Source organism: Heterocephalus glaber, unplaced genomic scaffold (genome assembly GCF_053883595.1).
Source record: "Heterocephalus glaber isolate CG9 unplaced genomic scaffold, H.glaber_assembly_v1.0 deba00000071, whole genome shotgun sequence".
NCBI classification, from domain to species: domain Eukaryota; kingdom Metazoa; phylum Chordata; class Mammalia; order Rodentia; family Bathyergidae; genus Heterocephalus; species Heterocephalus glaber.
In genome coordinates this window covers 791,148-813,405 of record NW_028258137.1, presented here as the reverse complement: position 1 = coordinate 813,405, position 22,258 = coordinate 791,148, and the positions used below count along the sequence as shown (strand labels likewise).

At 61.7% G+C, this 22,258-nt stretch overlaps 2 protein-coding genes across 5 annotated transcripts in view; one reads left to right on the top strand and one right to left on the bottom strand.

Annotated features, from left to right (window-relative positions):
- Piezo1 (piezo type mechanosensitive ion channel component 1 (Er blood group)) overlaps window positions 1-9,156 on the bottom strand; it is a 50,228-nt gene extending 41,072 nt beyond the window's left edge. For both annotated transcript variants that reach the window (XM_087195556.1, XM_087195602.1), the window contains exon 1: window positions 8,888-9,156. In XM_087195556.1, the coding sequence (XP_087051682.1) occupies window positions 8,888-8,951 (64 nt within the window). In that variant the 5' untranslated portion in view covers window positions 8,952-9,156. The remainder of the gene's footprint in view (window positions 1-8,887) is intronic.
- Window positions 9,157-15,707: 6,551 nt separating this feature from the next.
- On the top strand, window positions 15,708-22,230 carry Cdt1 (chromatin licensing and DNA replication factor 1). Of its 3 annotated transcripts, XM_004842676.3 has the most exons (11): window positions 15,708-17,892; window positions 18,314-18,442; window positions 18,516-18,664; window positions 19,021-19,218; window positions 19,305-19,450; window positions 19,584-19,684; window positions 19,908-20,096; window positions 20,383-20,520; window positions 20,594-20,795; window positions 21,264-21,460; window positions 21,786-22,230. In XM_004842676.3, exons 1-10 carry the CDS (start codon window positions 17,686-17,688, stop codon window positions 21,425-21,427), a joined length of 1,623 nt encoding a protein of 540 aa, XP_004842733.2. In that variant the 5' UTR covers window positions 15,708-17,685; the 3' UTR covers window positions 21,428-21,460; window positions 21,786-22,230. The 3 variants fall into 3 exon arrangements, with proteins under 3 accessions (XP_004842733.2, XP_004842732.2, XP_004842731.2); XM_004842675.3 differs by having other exon boundaries at window positions 21,264-22,230; XM_004842674.4 differs by lacking the exon at window positions 21,786-22,230 and having other exon boundaries at window positions 20,594-21,400.
- Window positions 22,231-22,258: the final 28 nt, after the last annotated feature.

Sequence of the window (22,258 nt, the reverse complement as noted above, 5' to 3'; positions counted from 1 at the left end):
AGCCGCCCCTTGGTCACCACCCACTCCCACAGTCCCAGGCCCTTGGCCGCGAGCCTCTGGCCTCCTGACCTTGTGACCGGCCTGGCCTCTCCTCACCCAGAAGGTCTGCACGCAGTGAGGTCGGGAGCGCGGGGCCACCACGCTCGGCACCGTCACCCGGCTGGCGGCAGGACCTCCGGTGTCGGGCAGTGCCCCCTCGGCACCTCCTCCTGGCTTGCGACAGTCCCTTCCCACCCATGGGCCGGACCCCCAGCCTGGCCCTGCCACGAGGAAAAACAAGCACAGCTGGTGCACATCACGGACTGGGGCCTCTCGGCCACACCTGCCTCCAGGACCCAACAGGACACAAGCACCAGGCACGCGGGCGCAGGCGGAGAGTGCCTTCCACCCTTCCCGTGCCTTGCGTGGCGCAGCGAGAGTGCCCAGGCCGCCCGCCTTCCGGGTTGGTGACTGGGCTCAGCGTTCATCTTGGGGCCACCACCAGAAGACGGGGACAGGGCTGGGGATGTAGCAGCTCAGTGGTTTCGCCGCCTGCTGCGCAAGCGCAAGGACCCTACTGCAATCCCTGGTACCAAAAAAAAAAAAAAAAAAGACATTGGGCTGGGTGTGGCGGTGCCCACCTGTAATCTCACATTCTGGGAGGCTGAGGCAGGAGGATGGCAAGTTCTAGCCCGGCCTGGGCAATTTGGCACCCTTAGTGAGACCCTGTCTTAAAGTAGAAAATGTTAAAAAGGCCTGGGGACGCAGCTCAGCACCAAGGCCCTGGTTCCAATCTCCGGGACCACAGGAAAAAAAAAGAAAAGAAAGACAAGTGACCCGATTTTTAAAGTATCTGGAAGACCTCACAGATCACACACCGGGTGAGGGACTTGGCCTGGTCGGCCCTGGGTAACCGCTCTGAAGCCACAGGGTGGGCAGAGGCCGAGGAGCACCCCACCCTGCACCTGTGCGGGTGAGAGCCAGGCAGCGGCGGCCTCTGACCCCACGACCCTGCCTGAGGAGTGCCAGAGCCAGCAGAACAGTCGTGTCCAGGTAGACACAGCTGGCCCCGTGCAGTCACACAGCAATCCACGCCTGGAAAGTGATGTCTCCCGGGCCAAGCAGGGGATGGGACTCAGCCCATGACCCCAGTTGGCATGCGCTGTGCAGGAAGGGGCCCGCGGCAGGCGTTCCGTCCTGTTTTGGAGTGGTCAGCTAGAAGGAGTCATAGGCTCACTCAGCCTAAGCAGCAGGGCTTAAAGGGCAGGGCTGGCTTAGGACACATGAAGCCCTGCTCGATTCCCAGTACCGCAGGGGAAAACGGCCAGGCCTGGGACTCGGTAACACCCAGGGGCAGGTCGCAGGGGAAGTTCATGGTGACAGGCTGGGAGGTGGGAATGGTATGCTTCGCAGAGCCCTGTCCGACCTGGGGGTTCAGTGTCTGTGTTTACTCAGTACCGCCTCACAGAGCTTCAGTGTGACCGGTGACATGCACAAGCGCTAATTTGCATAGTTTTACAGATCTATAGATAAAGATGCCTTCACTCATTTTCATGTGTAATTGTGGTTGGAGGATTTGTTCTATCCTTTTAATTCTGCAGACTCCTGTGTGTTACGTCTCTGCCCATGTGAAATATCAGAAGACAGTTTTTAGAGGTGAGAACGATGTAGCTGAAATCAGCTCAGCTGACATACTCTACAGTAAGACAGCTTCTTTTGGGTGAACTAATTCCATAGCTTAGTTACTTTTACGTAAGGGTTAGATTTACTGTGGAGCTGCTTTTCAGACCACACTGGCTCTTCATAGTTTTTCTATATAAAGATTATATAGTTGTGAGCGAAGATCATGGAATTTCCCTTTTGTTGTGGTTTTGACTTTTAATTACTTTAATAAAAATGTTGTTTTCATAGTAAAAAGGCCCAGGCAATGTGATGCACACCTGTTATTCCAGCACTCAGGAGGCTGAGGCAGGAGGATCACCACAAGTTTGAGGCTGGTCTGGGCTACATAGAGAGACCCTGGCTCAAGAACACCAAAATTAATTTTCCCCTTGAGGCTGCTCACTTCGTTTCTTGGTGACATTTCTGGTCTCCACGTGCTCACTATAGAGCCCTCATCTGGACCACAGAGCCTAGGCGGCCTGGCCTGGGGGGCGGGTTTCCAGACATATTCACCCAGTGACCAGTGGATGCCGGGGCAGAGGGATCAGGAGTCTGGGCAGGGAGGGTGAGGGGCAGAGGTGGGGTGGGAGGTGGCCGCCCTGGGCAAGGGTGGGCTTGGGGCCTGGAGGAGCAGCGTCTGCGGCAGGGTGGCAGGGACCGAGCACCCCAAGCCTGGAGCACACGGGGCTGGGCAGGGGCTGGGCGAGCCTCAGAGAGCAGAGGAGCGATGTGCTCAGCGACCATCCCTGACGGAGGCGGCCAGACCTCGGCGGGGGTGAGGAGGGGCGAGGGCCAGCCACGGGGCCCGGGGATGCGCAGCCCTGGAGGTGGCAGTGCCCAGTGCTGCCCGGGCCCACCTCCCCTGGAGCTCACGATGAGTCACTGCGGCAGGGCCAAGGCTGGGGAGCGCCTGCCTGCCCCGCGCAGACTCTGCAACTGTGGGGACCCCGTCCTGCCTCCAGCCCAAGTGCACGCAGGCGGGACAGAAACAAAGGAAGGCAGGCTGGCCCAGAGCAACACAGGCCCCGTGTGGCGGCCGTCACGGTGCTGGCCCTTGGAGAAGAAACACACAGACAGCTGTCGAGCTGGGGTCACTGAGCGGCCAGTTTGGTTTTCCTTTTAAACCCTCCTTTGGTGTGTCGGGTGACAGGCTATGCTGCACGGTGCCTCAACCCTAAACAGAGACCATGTAAACGAGCCGGGGTGCTACGTGCGGCCACACCGGGGCAGACACCAGGGCAGCGGTCCTGGGGTTCCAGCCCCCACCTGCAGTCCCCAAGGCTCCGCTTCAGAAGCCCACTGAAGTAGCACCCTCACCTGGTCCCCTCCTGCAGTGGTTTAATTTCCTCCGGAGGATCTGCAGGGAGGTGACTGAGGCAGGCAGCTTCCAGGCACACAGGAGAGAACAAAGCACGAGAAACACAGTCCTGGGACACCTGGGGCCACAGGGCACCTCCTGTATGTCCCTGTCAGGCGCTGGCTGGGCCTGGGCAGCAGCACTGGCCTCACACCCTGCAGGAGCCAGCAGACGCCTGTGCCTGTTTTAGCTGCCCCTTCGATGGCAAAGGAAACCACAGGAGGCTGAGGTGGCCACTGTCCCTCTGCAGCCTGATCCCGAAGACCGAGACGCGGCCCCAGCTATATATACTCGGGGAGAACAACAGTGTGCAGATCGGAGCCTGGTAAACACCCGAACCCCTGCCGGTCCGTTAGAGGGAACCTAAAAATACTCCCTATAATTATGGTATTACAATACACCAGAGGGCTGGGGATTTAGCTCAGGGGTTCCGGCGCCTGTCTTTCGAGTGCAAGGTCCTGAGTTTGATCCCCAGTATCAAAAAAAACCAGAAAGATTGTCCCCCCCGACTCAGCAAAGGCTCGAGTACAGGTGCAGAGAAGGGGGGCCAGCACAGGGCCAGAGGGCCGGGGGTCGCAGGAGGCTGGGCCAGTCCCCTCGCACCTGGGAGCTGGCACTCGGGAAGGACACACGCCCAGGCGTGGCTGGGTCCCCACCTCGGAAACCTGCTCCAGAGAATCACACGCAGGAGCAGAGGCAGGGCTGTGCGGTTGTGACCCCAGAAATGGGGGGGGCAGTGCCAGTGAAGGGGCCCAGAAGGGTGCAGGATTCCGACCCTAGAGAGACAGGAGAAGGGGACGCGGCTCAGCCACAAGGCCCTTGCCGAGGGCGTCACACACACTCAGCCAAGACCTGGACCCCAGGCCCTGCCTGCTGGCGAGGCCTCCCAGGACCCAGACCGAGGCTCGGCCGTTTGGGGAGTCGGGCTTCCCAGGCCCACTGGGCTGTGTGTAAGAGTCCTGCTTCTTTGAGCTTCATTTGTCCACAGCCAACAGTCTGAAACACTGAATGGAGAATTCCAAAAATGAACAATTGACGAGCTTTGAAACGCGATTATTGCAGTCTGCTGTTGGGATTGTTCTATCCTATCAGTTTCTGTGCTCAATCTCCATGCCTGATGCATAAGCCAAGGGAAAACAACACACGCCGGGTGCCGACACAATCGAGGCTTCCGACAGCCATGGGCCCTAGGAAGGCCTGTGGATGGTGCAGGGTGACGGTAATGAAAATGCTACTCACTAGAACTGGGGGTCGAGGGGCCCCACTAGGCCCCCCAGCCTCCACTCCCCCCCAGACCCTTGCTCTACGGGACAGGACTCACCCTGTCCCCGTGGCCCCCAGCCTCCTTTGCAAAAGGGCACTGGGCCCTGGAGTCACCCCAGGTCAGATCCCTGGGGGCCCTGGTCTGGGGCCCTGGACACCACCCTGCCCTCCTCCGTGGACCTGCACACCCGTCTGTCCCCGGCCACCACAGCATCAGAGCCAGGCAGCCGTAGCCTGGCCCAGCCACATCCCAACCAACCATGAACTCCAGGTGTGCCTGGCCAGCCCATTTGTGACCGCTTTGGACAGCATTACTGGGGGTCCCTGTTTGGGATGGCACTGCTGGGAGCTCTGCTATAGACGTATTACCAGGGGGCCCTTTTTAGATGTTATGGGGCCTCAGTTTGGAGGGCATTACTGGGGACCCCTCTGGAAGGTCATTTGCACTTCACCCCTCTGCCTATCTGTGCTTGGCACAGGGGGCTTGCAGAACCCACAGCCTGGCCAGAGGGGCTCTGAGCCCGGCCCCCACCCGGCACTGCTGACCTCCAATAGACTCAGCTCCTGGCTGCCACCCAGAGCCGTCCCACGAGACCCGGGTGAGCGGAGCGTGGACACATTCGCAGAATGCAGAAGGGGCCGTGAGAGAGCAGAGGTCCGGACGGGCGTCGTGTGTAGCAGCTGGGCTGGCCTTGGGGACCTCCTCGGGGCTGCCCTTTTGGGAAGCACAGCCCAGTGTGCTCCAGGGACCTGGCAGTGGGTGGCCCCCTTCTACTCAGCACCCCGGAGGCCCGACCTGGCTGCTGACCAGCGCCTGGCCCGGCGTGCGCACATCTGGGAAGCCGCTCAGGGGCTCTGGCCAGGAATCCAGAAGCACAGCTGCCTGTCCCCACCTGCGCCACCAGCTGGGGCATGAGAGCCATTGCCTGAGACCAGAGATTGGAGACCTGCGTGCCCTTAAAGCTTTTATGGCCTCATTGCAGGGAGGATGCTGAAGCCCAGAAAGAGGCAGGCCAGGCAGGTTCAGAGCCAGGGGGCCGCTGCTGTGACCCAGGTTGCCGGAGCCCCAGCCCTGCTCCCGCCCAGCCACATCCTCCCTGACCTTCTGCCCCTGCACCACCCCATGGCGCATGACATCTGTCGGCGGAGGCAAGGCCTCACCTGCCCTGCCCAGGTAGGGAAGCTTCCCCACCAGGCTGTCCCCTCCCACCTGCTGGCTCTGGCTGAACTACAGCACCTCATGTTCCCCAGCAACTGCCTTCTGGGAGTTATGGGACGCCACCGTCACAGATGGGACAGAGAGCAGCCCCAACTCGGGCTGCAGGGGGCCCAGGCTGAGACAGACAGGAGCAGGTGGCCTGGTCAGCACTGCCAGCCCAAGGAGAAACAGGATGGGCCGAGCCCACTGCACCCCAAAGGGCACCTGTGATGTCACATCTGCTGCGTACTTAACACCTGGGTTCTTCGCCACAGGGAAGTACAGACTGCTTTAGCACTTGTCTGTCTGTCTATCCCTACATCTATATATTTCTCGAATAGATGACAGAGGCCTGGCGTTCTCTTCAATGGACCAGGCCTGTCAGAGCCGGAGTGCTCGGGATCCGTAGGAGGCTCCTGGCATAGTCGAAAGGCTTGCCTCAGCTGGGCACAGTGACACACACCTGCAGTCCCAGCTATTTGGAAGGCTGAAGCAGGAAGATCACACGTTCCTGACCAGCCTGGGCAAAGTGAGACCATGGCTCAAAAATGAAAAGGGCTGGGAATGTAACTCACTGCGGAAGTGCTGGTGCAGCAGGCTTGGGAGCCTGGGTTCCATCCCCTGTGCCACCAAAAAAAAAAAAAAGGCTCCCCCCCTCCCTCACCGAGCCCCAGGAGGAAGCTCAGTGCCATGTCTGTACAGGAGACCCGCCCAGGAAGCAGCTGGGGCCAGCACCAGCACCAGCACCTCCGCCCAGCCCACTTCCTCTGCAGGACCAGCTGCCTAGCTAGCCAGGCTCTCGTGCCAGTGACCACCTCTGGGAAGCCACGGCCACCCACCCCCAGGCCCCAGCGGGGCTCGGCCCCTCCCCTGAACACACACTATCGTACACACACACACACACACACACACACACACACACACACGCACGCACACAGCCCTGGATCACTGTCCTGCTTACTCATTCAGTCTCTGGGCCCAGCGTGGAGGCTGTGCCCCCCACCCCAGGAAGCTGCTGCTCAGCAGGGAGCCCCTGGGCTCACAGGGAAGTGAGACTTCATCCGCTCTGCAGCAGCCAAGCTCTGGCACTCTGAGACCGAGGACAGCACCAGGAAACGCTGCATCCACTGCGAGCCTCCTCCATCCCTGCTGCCAGGGCTGGCCTCTCTTGCTCTGCCAGACACAGTGGACTGGACCTCGAGTGACCATGACAAGCCCCTCAGGCTCCTGAGACACCCCCCTGCCCACCCCGCCCAATAAACAGCGATGGTGAAATGGTCTGCAAAAGAGGATGTGTCCCCATGCAAACAGTGACACTTGGCAGTGACAATCAGTCGGGCCCAGGTGCCGCTGCACGTGCCTGCAGTGGGCGTCCCCCAGGCTATGCTGTGAGAGCGTCCCATGGGCAGAAGCCACGTTGGCCAACCACAAGTGTCTCCCACAGCCAGCGGAGCTGCGCTGTCACCACCTGGCTCCTGCTACTCCAGGGCTGACGTTTAGGTTCCCGGCTGCCCTGACAGGCCGGAGTCAGGAGGTGTGGTCCTTCCTAACCCAGCACATAATGTCCGGTCAGGCAGCCTAGAAGCTTCCAGCTGAGTCCTGATCCCCCGGGCTGGGCTGGTTATGGTGCTGGGTGGGGGTGGGGCCGCGCTCTGCCTGGCCTTTTAGGTAGCAATCCCAGGCAGGCAAGCGCAGGCCACTCGGGCCCTCCCCCAGGCCTGAGCCATGAACCAGGGTTTCCAGGTCACGGAGCCAGAGGGAGGAAACCTCCACCTCCGGCCAGGCAGTGACCCGTCCCTCCCTCGGGAGCTGCCAGGGACCCGAAGCTCTCAGCTGTCCTAGGCAGAGCTCCACCAGCTCCAGGGCTCAGGGAGAAATGCTGAGGCCAGGACCCCAGGCTGGGCACCACGGCAGGGCATGGCAGGGGCACCATATTTTGAGAACAGATGATTTGGGCGCAGCATTCCATTCAGTGAGAGCACAGGAATTAGTCATCAGTGTTTTCCGAAAGCTCTGCAGGTGACTAACACAGCCTGGGTGTGAACCGCCGCTGGGGGGGACCCCCAAGTGCTCCAGAAGGTCGGAAGCCCCCAGTCTCCCCACCCTGGCCCAGCCCAAGAGGGGCATCTGAAGCCTGGGCCTCGGCCCACACCCTGGCTGCTGGCCTGCTTCGGCCTCCCTGCCTGTTTTGGTGCCACCACATGCTCAGGATGGTCTTTACACTTTTAATGACTGGAAAAAATACCAGATTTTGTGATGTGAAAACATTTACCATCTGGCCAACGCTGCTTGAGGACAGTGGCTGTGAGAGAAGCCCCCACAGGAAGAGACCCCTCCCCACGGTGATTCTGTCCCTGAGCCTGGAGCGCAGAGGCAGGCAGGTGAGCCTGCACCTGAGCTGGCCTTCCTGTCCTTCCTCATCGGCTCCCATGTCCTAAACCCGTGTGTGGGGGCATCCCAGTAGTCTGGCCGTTTCCATTCCACAGGCGCAGTGAGGAAAACAAGCCCTCACTGTGGGCCTGCTGACCCTGCGGGCTTGGTCCACCCAGGGCCACGGCCCCAGGAAGTCCCACAAGCCGCTCCTTTCCACCCTCAATGGCTTTCATTGATTCCTGCCTTGAAAATTTCCCCACATCTCACTCCAGATGAGACGCAGTCTGACGGTGGCCACAGCGCGGCCTGTGCTGGCCCCTGGTTTCCGGGAGCCCAGAGCAGGGAGGGCCGTGGCTCCCAGAGCTGCGAAGGCCCTAGAAGGGTGGACGGGGGTCTGATACAGCAGACTGGAGACTTCCACCCTGCGGACTGCACCGGGAACCGCACTTCCCCAGGACTTCAGCAGCATGTGGAGTGGCGCTGACCCCTCCCCACAGGCCGGAGGGAGGTCTCCTAGGCTCTGCCTCACAATCACACTCGAGGCGCAGAGGGGCGCAGGCACAGAGTGGAGATCGGGGTTCACAGCTTTGTTGGCAACCAGGGACGCGGATGCCGGGGATGGCGACTCCCAGCTCCCACCCCAGGCCAGAGCCTGCTGGCGGTGCCCCTGCCTGGGCCCAGGGCACTGGCTGCACAACCCCTGGGGCCCGGCCAAGTAGGACAGGAGGAGGAGGAGCCCTGGCTACTCCACAGCGAGGGGCTGCCTCCCCCTCGCAGGCCCGGGCTGTGCCCAGGGCGGGACGCGAGTTCTGCTACGAAAGCTCCGAATTAAACGGCTCCGGGCAGGAAGCCGCCTTTTCTCCCAGAAGGTCAGGAAGTCACGACGCAAGTTTGCGCTTTTCTTCTTCAATTCGAAGGAGGAAAGAGATCGGCGCTCCCTTCTCCCCGCGGCCCCTCCCGGGGCGCACGCCCCGCCCGCGCCCCCGCGTCGGAATGCGCGCCCTGACTCCACGCGGCGCCCGGGCGGACGGCGGACGGCCCGGGCCCCCACTCACCGGCCAGCAGCGAGCCAGGCAGCAGCAGCCAGTAGAGCGCGGCGCCGAGCACGTGCGGCTCCATGGGGCCGAGGTCGCCGCCGGCTACCGGGACTCGCGGGCGCTCGGGGCCCTGCGCGCCATGGCGCCGGACGGCGGGGCGCACGTGGGGCGGCGGGGTGCCTGCTCCTCCTGCTCCTCCCGCTCCTCCCGCTCGTCCTGCTCGTCCGCCGGCTGCAAGCCCGGCTGGGCGCACCTCAGCTCCGCGCTCCCGCCTGCCCGCTGACCCGGGCTTTATAAGCCCGCCCCCCTCCCGGTCCCGCCCCGCGCTCCCCACGGCCGGCCCGGCCCCTCCTGCCCGCCCCGCCGCGCCGGCCCCATACCCCCGACCCGGGACCCGGCTCCGGCCCTGCGCCCCGAGTGTGCAGGCGGTGGACGGGCGCGTAGACACAGACTCCCCGGCCTGACCACCCCGCTGCCCCCACGCGCAACTGCGGCCCGCGTGGCCCGAGCAACTTTCGCTTTGATCCCGAGCGGCGAGGACGCAGCGCCCCCTGGGGACCGTGGGTGGCTCGGGGCTCCCGCCAGCGCCTGGTGGTTAGGGTGGAGGAGGCTGGACGGCTCAGCCGCCAGCTTGCTGAGTCCAGTGCGGTCTGAGCTGGGCCTTGGGCTTGTTGATACCTTTGCCTCGGACGGTGGTGACCGCAGCCGCAGCAGAGCACCTTGCCGTCCCCTCCAGTGGAGAGGCCAGGTCTGAGCCCACCTCGCCCGGGCCACCAAAGTTGGGCTCCATCCACCGGTGAAGTGGGCAGAAAGGAGAAGGAGAAGGGGCCGGACGGCCGGCTGCGCTCAGTCCACGATGCCAGACTCAGACTCGGCTGCGGCGGGAGCAGGGCCTTGAGGATCAGGAGCGACTTGGAGCCCTGACCGCCAGCTTTTCCCTTTCCCGAAAGCCAGAAACGCAGACCTCCTGGGAAGCCTGGCTTTGATCGCTGGCCAGCTCGAGAGTGAGAGGAGAGCGGAGTCTGTCTGCGTCCAAAATGTTCCTGCAAAGTGAGAAGGCGGCCGGCTCCCTGCAGAGCTCTTCAAAGGTGGGGAATGTGTGTCCAGAGATTTTTAAAGTAGCAGAGGATGAATAACTCCAGCAGCCAGTGCTAAGTAGCGGCTACAGAGAATCAAGCCTAAACGCCGCGGGATACAATGTTTGGACCCAGCAAGGCCTGGCCTCCCTGCAGCCCCCGCTCCTGCCGGGAGCCTTCCCAGAGCAGGCTGGGGAACAGACTCCTCGACTCCCGCTGGCCCCGGCCCTCCGGGGGTCCACTCCCCTTGGGCCATGTAAAGAAGCCTGGTGTGCCTGGGGAGCTTGGGCAGGAGCAGAGAAGGGCGGGAGCCCTCCCTTCCCCGTGAGGGGTGAGGGTCCCAGGCGGCCACACCCTGCCTTGCTGTCCAAGCACCTAGGGCCTGCCACACCTCCCTGGGGATGCCAGTTCCTCCTTATCTTTTATTTACCCACTTCTTTATTTTTGCAGTGCTGGGGATTGAACCCAGGACCCAGGGGCCATGAGCTCCACCCCAGCCTTTTTTAAAAAAAATTTAAGACAGAGTCTCACTAAGTCACTAAGCTGCCCAGGCTGGATTTGAACTTGTGATCCTCCTGTCTCCGCCTCCCAGAGCACCGGGATCACAGGCATCTGCCACTGCACCAGGCTCCCTCCTGTTCCTGAACACTTGGGGACTCCCTCCCCTGAGGACCCTTAAAAGCTGTGCAGTCACCACCCTGGGCTGTGGCACCTAAGGTGTCTGGATGTCTCTCTGGGCTCTAACCAGCAATCCCCCAAGTCTGGGGGCCCCTGGGGCTCTGACTCAGATGCTCCCCAGGGCCCACCCACCACTTAGCGCCCCCACAGAGGTGCAGGGTCTGGCTGTGCTCACAGGCAGTGAGGCCCTTGGCCACCCCACAGTGCCCGCTTCCCCGAGCTCCGTGCTCAGTGGGAGGCAGAGCTGCCCCTTGGAAGGGCGTGTGGTACTCACAGGGCCATGGAGGCAGCAACCCTGGTGGCCTCCCTGGCCTGCCCGGCCCTGCACCTCGAGCTGCTTCCCGCAGTGCCTGTGCCCAGACTCCTGGTCCTTGCCGGGCTGGAGTGTGGCTCAGTGGCAGAGCTCTGGCCTGGCATGCTTGGCCCTGGGTTTGAGAGAGCGGGGGCAAGGAAGATCGGTTATCCTCGAGGTGCAGGATGAGGACCAGACCCCTTGTCCAGGGCGCTGGCCACGCCTGCTCCCCTGACCCCTCCACCCTGGCTGCCGGGGCCTGCCCCTCACCCCGTCCGAGTGGGGCTTGCCGATGGAGTTCATCCTTATCAGAAGAAACACCTGACCACCCGGGAACGGCTGCAGGCAGCAGAGCCTCTCGCACAGGACCTTCAGGAGCAGAGCGGCACCTGACGGCTCCGCCCAAGATAGGGCAAGCACCCGGCCTCCCTGGCACCTGTGCTGCTGTGGGAGTCGCCCCTGAGCCCAAGACCTGACCCGTGTGGCAGTGGAGGGTGGCAGCCCTGGGGCCCGAGGCGCTCAGCAGGGGCGTGTGGAGGCTTCACGGGCTCAGGACAGACCCACGGGTCCCGCCACAGGGTGAGGAGAGGGGCTGCAGGCTGCTGCACCAGGGCCCGGGCCTCCGCCCATCACCCAAGGTCCTCCCTGCCGCTCCATCCCTGCCCCTCCTCCAGGAGCAGGAGGCAGCTGCCAGCCCTACCCTCCCTCATGGACCTGGTGCCGCTGTCCCCTCCAGCCTCAGGAGGATGTTCTCACTCTTCATAGTGCCAAGTGCCTCACAGGGCCGCCACCGTTTCCACCCTGGTCCCACGGTTATATGAGGAGTCGTCCATCGCAGACCTCTGCCCACAGACATCCCTTGGTCACCTCCAAATGTGCTGGTGCAACCACAGTCAAATGCCCTAGGCCTTCCTCTCTCCTGCTGTCGCTGCATTCCAGGAGGTTCCTGAAGCTGAGATAGGAACCTGACCTATCGACCCACAGAATCAGTTTGCAGGTTCCTGACTCCCAAGAAAGGAAAAGAATTTTCAGGCCAGGTGTCGTGGCGCATGCCTGTAATCCCGGCACTCGGGAGGCTGAGCCAGGAGGATCACTTCGAATTTGAGGCCAGCCTGGGCTATATATAGCAAGAACCTGTCTCAAAAAACAAACTAACAAACAAAAGAGAACTTTCAGGGCTCATCAGTAAGAAGCATGGGCACAGTTTATTAGGGAGAAATTCAAAAGTACAGGAGGCAGTGAGAGAAGAGGAAGAGAAAGGCGGGGGGGACTGACCTTATTTTCTGGAACTGGGGACATTTATGCTTCTCCTGAGGCTGTGGAAACCCGGGAGGAAGGTGGCCCACCCCCAGGGCCTGCTCTTTGCTTTCTTGATTAAGCCAATTAATGGCCTGTCGTGTCCTGCGGAATTTTGGCCGGGAACTGGACATAGATGCTGAGTGACTTCGACTGGGTTGGAAGCTCACTCTTCCTGCAGTCAGGACTTCCGCTGTCCTTTCTGCCTCTCTAGCTGCTCCCCACCTCACACCCAGCCCCCAGAGCCCTGCTTCTGGGCGGTGCTCGCTGGGTGCCAGGCCTGGGCACGTCCTGCCTGCTGTTCCCAGGCTCTGGGGGCTGCCTGTCTCCAGCACGGCCTGACGCTGGTGAAGCCTGTGTGGAGGCGCTGGGTCTCGGGGCCAGCAGCTGACCTGCGGGCCCTTGGAGCTGGGGCTGGAGCCGGGGTGCAGGTCATGGCAGCAGTCACCAGGCAGGTCGCGTGCCCTTGACCCCTTCCTGGGCTCACCTCTCGTCAGGTTGGTTCCTGGGGATGACACAAAGTCCCACGGGCACAAAGACCTTGCAGGGCTTCTCCCTGGAGCGTCACCAGCCTGTCCCAGACCTTGGAGGCTGAATCCCACCCTTCTCCAGCCCTGGGTGCCGAGCCACCCAGCCACATCCCCAGGCTTGCTTATTTTCAATTCGAGACCAGGCTTCCCTGAGCTGCCCAGGCTGGCCCCGAACTCGCACTCCCTCCTGCTCCGGGCTCTGGAGTAGCTGGGATTGCGGGTGTGCACCTGTGTCTGGCTCACAGGTGCCCCTGAGAGGCAGTACTGGCCTGCTCACCTTAAATCACCCCTCCAAGCTCCCAACACCCTGGGCTCCATAGCACAGCCTGTGGTGGCCGCTCAGTGAGCGCTGGGGGTGACGTCTCACCAGCCGAGTCCTCCTGCCCTCCGAGGGGGTTGGCTCACCCCTGGCTGGGCACAGACCTTCAGAGTCATCCCAAGAGGGCACCACAAGGAGGCCTGCTGGAGGGAGACACCCGCACGGCGGGGGGGCACAGGGGCCCCGGGCCGGGACACACACTCGATCGCGAAGACTCAGTCACTAGCACCCAGTGATTGTGACGATGAGGTGGGATGGAGATGATGGTGGTGGTAATTAGGAAGACAGCGATGAGAAAAATGCGAAATACTAACCAACTTCATATTAACTATGTGCTAAGAGACAACATGCTGAATGTAACAGGTAAAATCAACAGTATTGAAGTTGTTGTGCCCGATTTTTGGGGGGTACCGAGGATTGAACTCAGGGCCTCGCACTTTCGAGGCAGACCCGGTGCCATGGAGCTAAGCCCCTGGCCCTCCTATTCTTTTCTCAGTAGCCACCACCTTCCATGTCACCATTGGACACAGCAGGGCTGGGTGCCCTTGGTGGGACTGGGGCGACGTGAGCCCTCTCCACTCGGACTCTGAGCCAGGTGTGCCGAGGGCTGTGCGGGCAGCATGGAGAGAGTGGGCGGCACAGGCCCCTCCAGGCCTGAGCAGGCTCCAGGGGCTCCTGGCACAGACAAGGGAAGCGGGGGCCTGGGAGAGGCGGGGTCCTGGGTCACTCCCACGGGCAGCGGCAGCAGCCTCTCTGACCTCCCCCGGTGCCGGTCCGTGCAAGGGTCCAAGGCTGTCTGGCAGGTGCTGGTCAAGGCCCAGGTGCTCCCCACAGCTTGGTCACAGCCGAGGCCCTGAAAAGCTCCCTTGGGCTGCAGGTGACCGATGGCTCTGGGGGACCTGGTGCGGGCCAAGCTCCCCAGCTGTGCCCCTTGAGTCCCCTCCTCTTCTCTGCCCACGCTGGGGACTGAGAGGCTCACTCCGAGGGAGGCTGGGAAGGCGTCCGGCCCCGGAGCACACGGTGCACCTCACAGAGGCGCCAAGAGGCCCCCACAGGGGGATGCTGGCAGACGCGGTAGTGGTCATCACGGGCCTGAGTGAACGGCACCAGGACGCAGCAGGCGAGGGGACTTCGAGTCACTCACACTGAGCAGCAGTAGCACTGGGCGGGAGACTCGGGGGACCAGGATGGGCTTGAGAGAAGTTGGGGAGGACAGCATGAGGTGTGGGTCCAACTCAGGACCTCTGGCAATTCTGTCCACTTGAGCACAGATAAGACAGCGGTGACGGTGACAGTGCTGATCGTGTGGATGGTGGCAGTGATGGTGATCATGGCAGTGACGATGGTGGCTTCCCGTTCTCAGCCTGGTACACAGCTGCCTCTCAGTGCCCTGACCCATAGTGGGCCCTCAGAAGCCAGTCTCCTGGTGGGCACTCGTCAATTCTCCTTTTCTGTGGGGCAGGTGTCCAGACACGGTTCTTGGCAGTCCTCGGGATGGAACCCTGGCCCCTATGCGTGCTAGCTAGGCGAACCCCGTGCCAGACCCACACTCCCAGTCCCGACACGGACTCTCGCCCCTCTGCCATCAGTCTCCCCTGAGGACTCCTACCAGACTGTGCGCTCTGGGCACTCCACACCCATAGTCACGAGGACCTTGTGGGTGGGACCTGGACCAGGTGAGCAGCCAAGGGTGTTCACCTTCTCTATTCTACACTGTGTATTTCTATTAATGTGGCCTTATATGGATTTACCTTTATGACCATGCTTTAATCAAGGGCCTTTGGATTGCAAGAAGAAACAGCCAGAGGCATTTTAAGCAAAAAAGGCAAATGCATGGGAGAGCATCAGGTAGTTCATAAAAATCCAGAGCACTATGAAGAGCTTTTTGGCCTCCCAAAAAACCAAGTTGGAACCTACTTAAAACAACCGGCCTAACAGTTTCTGTCTGCCTCTGGGGCCACATGCTACACAGGTGGTAGAGCTGACCACCCCAGAGATAGGCAAAGCTGCCCCCAAGCTTGGTTCCAGAACAGCGCCTGATTGGCTCTGCTTCGCACCTCTTGTCCAATCAGCTGTGACTGGGAGGCAGGGTCCAGGGGAAAGTGGGCCCTAGACCCCGCTACTGTACCAGATCAAGGCAGCTTTCTGAGGGGTCTCCAAGGCCAAGGTCACTCCAAAGACGTGGGCTCCGAGGTGGATGTTACAGACGGGACAGTCTGTATGGCTGCACTCTGAGCCACCAGGATGCACGCTCAGCCCGGGCACTGAGGCAGGTCCTTAGGGTCCTGACTGCTGGTGCTGAGGTGCAAAGGCTGGCCACACCCCAAGTCCTAAGCTTCCAATGCTCCTAAACCCGACACCCCCGAGGGCGGATGGATCTCAGACTTGTGTTCTGGATTCTGCAGGCCTGTGGATGGTCCTCAGACCCAGCTCCTCAGGGCTCCCTTCATCCTGCTGGTGGGGTCCAGGGTGCAAGAGCAACAGCAGCTGCCCCTCCTGCCCCTCTGGTATCCTGGGGTCAGCTCTGGGAGCCCAGAACCACACTCTGGTCTGGCTGGAGAGGGCAGTGGGAGAGAAATGAGATGCTGCTAGTGGCATCTCTGTCCCCAGGGCTTATCTGTGGGGCAGGGCCGGGCAACAGTGGAGTCAGGAGCCAGATACTGAAACAGCTGCTTGTGATTAGGCCTGGCTGTCTCTGCCTCATTTTGCAAATGTGGAGCAAGGAGTAGGGGCCACAGGAGGAAAGATGTATAAAGGCCTCTGTGGAGAGGCTGAGTCTGTAACTTAAGCTCCCATCATAGCCCTACAATCCTTTTCATTTTTGAGGCAGGGTCTCTTTTTGTAGTTCAGGCTGGCCTTGAATTCAAGGCAATTATCCTGCTTCAGCCTCCCAACTGCTAGGATTACATGGTGTGCCACTACACCTGGCTATTACAAACTATTTTGGGGGGGGGCAGTTACCGGGATCGAACTCAAGACCTTGAGCTTTCGAGGTAGGCGATGAAACCACTGAGCTAATCCCCAGCCCTACAAACTATTTTTTGAGACAGGATCTCACTATGTGGTTCAGGCTGGCCTTGAACTCCTGGTGATTCTCCTGCCTCAGCCTCCCAACTGCTGAGATTACAGGTATTCGCCACCACACCCGGCTGCCCATCTTATTTGATGTATTTCAGCATCAGACCAATGCGGCTTCTAAAGGTGCTTCAGTATGCATGTCACTGACTGGAGCTCAATGTTTGTTTATAGTCAGAGTTTATACGAAGTTACACAGTGAAATGTACAAATTTTAATGGGCCCTCAATTAAGTCCACACCTAGGTAGCCCTAAGGTGTCACCATATGCACCATTTCCATCACCCCAGAAACTGTATGTTCCTTCTAGGCCAAATCCTGCCCCCAATTTCTGGGGTTTTTTTGGGGGGGAGCTGAGGATTGAACCCGGGCCCTCCTCCACACTAGGCAGTGTTCTAGCAAGGGGGCACACCTGCAGGTATTCCTGTTTTAAGAAACACATTTTAAATGGGGCAATGTGGCGCACGCCTGTGATCCCAGCACTTGAGAGGCCGAGACCAGCCAGGGTTACATAGTGAGTTCAGCCTGAACTACACAGCCAGACCGTCTCAAAAACAAAACCCCCCACATTTTACATGGTGACCCAGAGTATACGTATCAAAACAAAACTAACAAAATGTAGCCCTTAAAAGTGCTGATTTGTCTTACACTGCCTTTGTGTTTTTGGTGGTTTTGTTTTATTGGGGGGGGGGGGTTGGTACCAGGGATCGAACTCGGGACCCTGCGCTTGCGGTGGAACCACTGAGCTACATTCCCCTGGCCTCTTACACTGTTGTTCGGTTTTGTTTCTGCAGCCCCTGGGGTGCGAACCCAGGGCATCGCGCGTGCCAGGGAAGTGCTCCGCCACCGAGGCACATCCCTATTCCCACGGCTCTTTACCCTGAACAGCCCAGGAGCTCCCCAGCCGGCACCATCGCCAGGTCCTCGCGCTGGTTATTTTGCAAGCTCCAATCGCATTACCCAACTGACGTAGTTTTGTTTTAGATAAGCACAGCTCATTCTCCTCGCAGAAGACGCGGAGTCGCAGCAGAGGCCCTCGGCCTGCCCTCCTGCCCGGAGCGGCCGGGGCAGGGCCTCCGCGGGAGGGAGCCCAGGCCGGGGGAGCTCTGGGCTCCGCCCGTCTTGTCTTTTAAACCTCGGCTTTTCTGGACCCAGTTTCTTTGTCTCTCCTTGGTCGGGACCCCTGCCGTCGGCCGCTTCCGCTACTCGGCCTCCATTCGCGCCCTGGCGAGGAGCCCGTTCAGGGAGCGGCGCGGGGGCACTGCACATCCACGTCGGCCCGCGCACAGGGCTTGGACTGCACGCCTCGGCGCTAGCGCGCAGGCGTTCGACGCGCCATTTCTCCGCCTCCGGGCTCGGCCAGAGGGTGCGGCCCGGCAGGGCTAGGTCAGCGCATGTGCAGCGGGCTTAGGACCCTGTCACAACGGCGCAGGCGCTGGGCGCGCCCATTCCTATCCCGGGCGCTCTGCCGGAAGGTGGGGCCCGGATGGGGCGGAGCTGATAGAAAACCGCGCGAAACCGGCGCTAAACCGCGCGCGCCCTGATCTCGCAATGGCACAGAGCCGGGTCACCGACTTCTTCGCTTGCCGCCGCCCGGGGTCTGCAGCTCCGCGGGTCAAGGCAGCCTGCCGCACCCCGAGCCCTGCCCGGCCCGCCCCCGGCCCGGGCAGCAGCCGCAAGCGCGCCCGTCCTCCCGCTGCGTCCGGGGGCGAGCAGCCCGCGCCGCCCGCGCGCCGGAGACTGCGGCTTCGGGACGTGGTGAGGCCGGGGGGATCGTGCGGGGGCCGAATTGGGGGAGACTGGGAAGGGGCGCTGAGGGCGCGGGGCGGCTCCTGCACGGCCACACCTGCAGGTGAGGTGCAGAGGGGGTGCGTGGGAGGGAAGGACTGGGGCCGTAGCTCCCGACACAGGAAGAGGCCCGAAGGTCTGAATCAGGATCTGACTGCCTGCTGGCAAAGCCCAGGTTACCGGGAGGGTAGGTGAGGGTCAGCCCTGGAAGGGGCCAGACCAGGGGTGAACAGGCTGGGTGGGCAAGGTGGGCTCAGCAAAGTTCTCGCCAACGGGAGCCCCACAACCTTGCCTGCCTCCATGGCCGCTTGCTGAAAACCTGGCTACGCTTCTGTAGGCCAGGTGCACCCTGGACTCAGTCACGTCTCACCTGTGGCCTCCTTCCTACCAGGACTCCTGTCCCAGTTCCCCAGCCACCCTCAGCTCCCTTGCCTGTCCTTCGCCGGTCAAGAAGATCAAGAAAACCTCCGCTCCTGCACCAGCAGGCCAGCTGTCCCTCCCCGCAGCCCCACAGGACAAGGTGAGAAGGCTGGACGAGGCAGGTGGGGGAGGGCCGGCGGAGCGTGGCCACCTGACGCGCCCTGTGTCCCCAGGTCCCCTCAAAGGACACCCTCTCTGAGCTCCAGGTGTGCCTTCAGCGTGCACGGGAGCTGGGCACACGCGTCCAGGCACTGAGGGCCAGGCCTCAGGAGGGTGCTGAGGAACCCAGCCCACCGGAGGCCAACCTCCAGGAGCAGCCATGGTGAGTCCTGGGCAGGGCCAGGGAGCTAGCAGAAGACCGGCTGGCGCAAGTCCACGTCCTCCCACTGAGGGGCAGTCACTCCTGACCCTGCTGGCTCCAGATGCCCGCAACAGCCCGAGGCTGGTGAATGCCCAGTGTTGGCGCAGAGGAAGCTGGCTGGGTGTGGGGTGAGGTGTGGCCGAGGCATATCTGTGCCCCTTCCCTAGGGCTGTTTCCCACAGGTGGAGTCACACCAGGGTTTCGTGAATTGTGTGGTTTTGAGCCTCTGGCTGAGGGTCCCTGGCCACATTCCCTGCTGCTGGGACCTGGAGGTGGGGTGGCCAGTGCTTTCTCTGAAGCTGGCTCCCTCCCAACAGTGGCCAGAAGACGCCTGCCTACCAACGCTTCCATGCCCTGGCCCAGCCCGGCCCACCAGGCCTTGTGCTGCCCTACAAGTACCAGGTGCTGGCCGAGATGTTTCGAAGCATGGACACCATTGTGGGCATGCTCCACAACCGCTCCGAGACTGCGACCTTTGCCAAGGTCAAGGGGGGGGTCCAGGACATGATGCGCAAGTGAGTGGTCCATGGGGAGGCTCAGTCTTCTCTCGTATCCACAGCCAGCCTTGCCTGGTTCCTCCTGACCCAGTCTCCTCCTGTAGGCGCTTCGAGGAGCGCAACGTGGGCCAGATCAAAACTGTGTATCCGATGTCCTACTGCTTCCGCCAGGAGCGCAATGTCCCCACCTTCAAGGACAGTGTCAAGAAGTCTGATTACCAGCTCACCATAGAGCCACTGCTGGGCCAGGGTGAGTGCTGGCCACGGCCTCGCCTCCCCTGTGCTCACTCCTCGGCCTCCAGTTTCCTCACCTGCAGCCCAGGTTTTGCGGAGGGTGGCTGGGCGGGCCTGGACCAGGGCTCAGCCTGTACTCTTCCCCACAGAGCCTGGTGGCGCCGTGCCTCAGCTCACAGCCTCACGCCTGCTGCAGCGGCGACAGGTTTTCAGCCAGAACCTGGTGAACCGGGTCAAGGAGCACCACAAGGTGAGCAGCCGCTGGGCCCTGTCCTGCCTGGCTGGGTGGGCTGCGGGTGGGGAAGGGCAGTGCCGCCTCCCTGGACAGTGGGCCGGAGCTGGTAAGCTCGGGGCTGACCTCACACTCGAGGCGTTCGGTGACGTTTCATCAGTACCATGTGTGTGCTAGGTGGGCAGTGTGTGTCCTTACCTGGCAGAGTGAGCCAGGCAGTCACCTGCTTCTCCTCCTACAGGCCTTCCTCGCCTCCCTGACCCCCCCCATGGCTGTGCCTGAGGACCAGCTGACGCGCTGGCACCCGCGCTTCAACGTGGATGAGGTGCCTGACATCGAGCCTGCTGAGCTGCCCCAGCCACCCACCACGGAGCAGCTCACCAGTGCCCAGGAGGTGCTGGCCCGCGCCCGAAGCCTGATGTCGCCCAGGGTGAGGCTGGCCGGGCTGACTCAGCCCTTCTCCTGGGGGCAGCGGGTGGCCTGACAAGACCTGTGGTGCCTCCTGGGTAGTGGCCCAGAGAGGGATGGAATGAGCCCATGCTCAGAAGCTGGGCCTCCCATATCCGCTGCCTCCCCCAGGAGCGGCTCCTGGGTGCCCTGTGCGTTGTGCCCGGTCCTGAGGCAGAGACTCCTGGAGACCTGGGTGGCCTTGGGCAGAGCCGGAGCAGGCACACAGCACCCCTCTGCTGTCTCCTCTGATCTGTGCTCACCTGCAGATGGAGAAGGCGTTGTGTCACGCAGCACTGTGTGCAGCGGAGCCCGGCAGCCCTGGATCCCCCGGCCCGGCCCTGCCAGCCAGCCCTGCCGGCCCGCCCAGCGCCCTGAAGGGTGTGCCCCAGGCCCTGCTGGAGCGGGTGAGTCCATGGTGACAGTGACAGGATGGTGGGGGCTCGAGGTGGCCTGCCATGCTAACCTCATCCACTGCAGATCCGTGCCAAGGAGGCCCAGAAACAGCTGGCGCAGATGACGCGCTGCCCGGAGCACGAGCTGCGGCTGCAGCGGCTGCAGCGACTGCCCGAGCTGGCCCGCGTGCTGCGCGGTGTCTTCGTGTCTGAGAGAAAGCCCGCACTCACCATGGAGGTGGCCTGCACCAGGATGGTGGGCAGCTGCCGTGCTGCCCTGAGCCTGGGTATGCGTGGGTCAGGGAGGAGTCCAGGGTGGGCAGGGTCCCGACCAGGGTGTCTATGCACCCGATGCCCACAGGGCGCCTGCTATGTGTGTGGGCAGTGGCCTCCAGGGCACCTACCTGCTCTGCAGCCTCCCCGGGGCCTTGCAAACCTGCTGTCCTTGTGGGCCTTGGGACAGACTCCTGACTCCTTACCCGTGTCCTCTCCTCCCAGACCACAGGCATGGTCTGCCCGAGGCTTTCAAGGCTGGGGACCCAGCTCTGCATTCGGGCTTCAGTGAAGGGTCCCCCGCCCGTCCCTTCCTGAAAAGCACCCTGGGGATTCTGGCTCCTGTAAGGAAGTGGTGCACACAGTAGACACTCAAGTAGCTTGGCCCCGGCCCAAGGGTGCCCTGTTGCTGCCATAGCCCTGCTGGGAGGTGGGAGCTGGGGGCTGGGCCGACCTGTGGACTCACCCGCCTCACTCTGCAGGGGAGATGGAGAGGCACCTGCTGCTCCTCAGCGAGCTGCTGCCTGACTGGCTCAGCCTGCACCGCATCCGCACCAGCACTTACATCAAGCTGGACAAGGCTGCCAACCTGGCCAGCATCACTGCACGGCTGGCCCACCAGGCCCACACTGAGGAGGGGCAGTGAGCCAGCCACCGAGGACCGGCACAGGAGCCCAAGGTGCCTCCTTCACTCCTGCACTGTCCCGAGGGCCACAGGCTGCATGACCAGGGCCTCCAGCCAGTGTGGACTCCTGGGGTCTTGTGCACTGTCAGTGACGTCTGTCCCCATGGGACTGTCTTTGCTGCCTGCCTTGAGCACTGCCAGAGGCTGGGAAGGGGGCCCAGGGCCTCGTGGGTTGCACAGAAGTAGCATTGTGCACAGCTGGCAGTGTGGTTGGTCCCCTCCATCCACGTCCTGGTCCTGGAGCCTGTGAACTGTGACCTCGTGGCGGGGACATTTTGACGTCCACCCACAGGCTTGATGGGCTTCCCCTCCACTACAGGCTACTTCAAGGCCTCTTCTGGGTCCTGCCTGGGGCCAAGGCCCAGGTCCAGGCTGAGTTCAGCAGTGACCCAGAGCTGCCAGCGCTACACTAGCTCGATCTTCCTGCAAGAGATGTCTCACCACCAGGGGGCGCTGGCCTCTGGGCAGGCTGGATGAAAAGGTTCTGCCGGGCAGCAAGAGGTCAGACTCCTCTGTAGAGTGAAGAGAGCTTGTAGTTTTCTAGGTTTTATGCTAAGAAAACCTGCCAAACTTAAGCTCCTTTACAGTTTCTGAAACAGTATTTCAGTAGGATCCACCGCAGGACTGCTTGATTTGCTTATTTCTAATTTAACCTTTTCAAGCTTCAAATACCTAAGGCCTTGGAAGGAGAACCTATTTCCTAATCTAGCTGGCTTTTTATAAAACCTGACATGTAAGACGTAAATAAAATTTTGCTACCAAGACGACTGCCTTTCAGTGCTGTTTCTGCTA

What these genes read in the sequence shown, in the direction of transcription:
- Cdt1 (XM_004842674.4), top strand. Translation starts at nt 17,686, where the DNA reads ATGGCACAGAGCCGGGTCACCGACTTCTTCGCTTGCCGCCGCCCGGGG. An exon ending in CCGCAGCCCCACAGGACAAG is followed by an intron (nt 18,443 to 18,515) that starts GTGAGAAGGCTG and finishes CTGTGTCCCCAG; the next exon opens with GTCCCCTCAAAGGACACCCT. An exon ending in AGAGCCACTGCTGGGCCAGG is followed by an intron (nt 19,451 to 19,583) that starts GTGAGTGCTGGC and finishes TCTTCCCCACAG; the next exon opens with AGCCTGGTGGCGCCGTGCCT.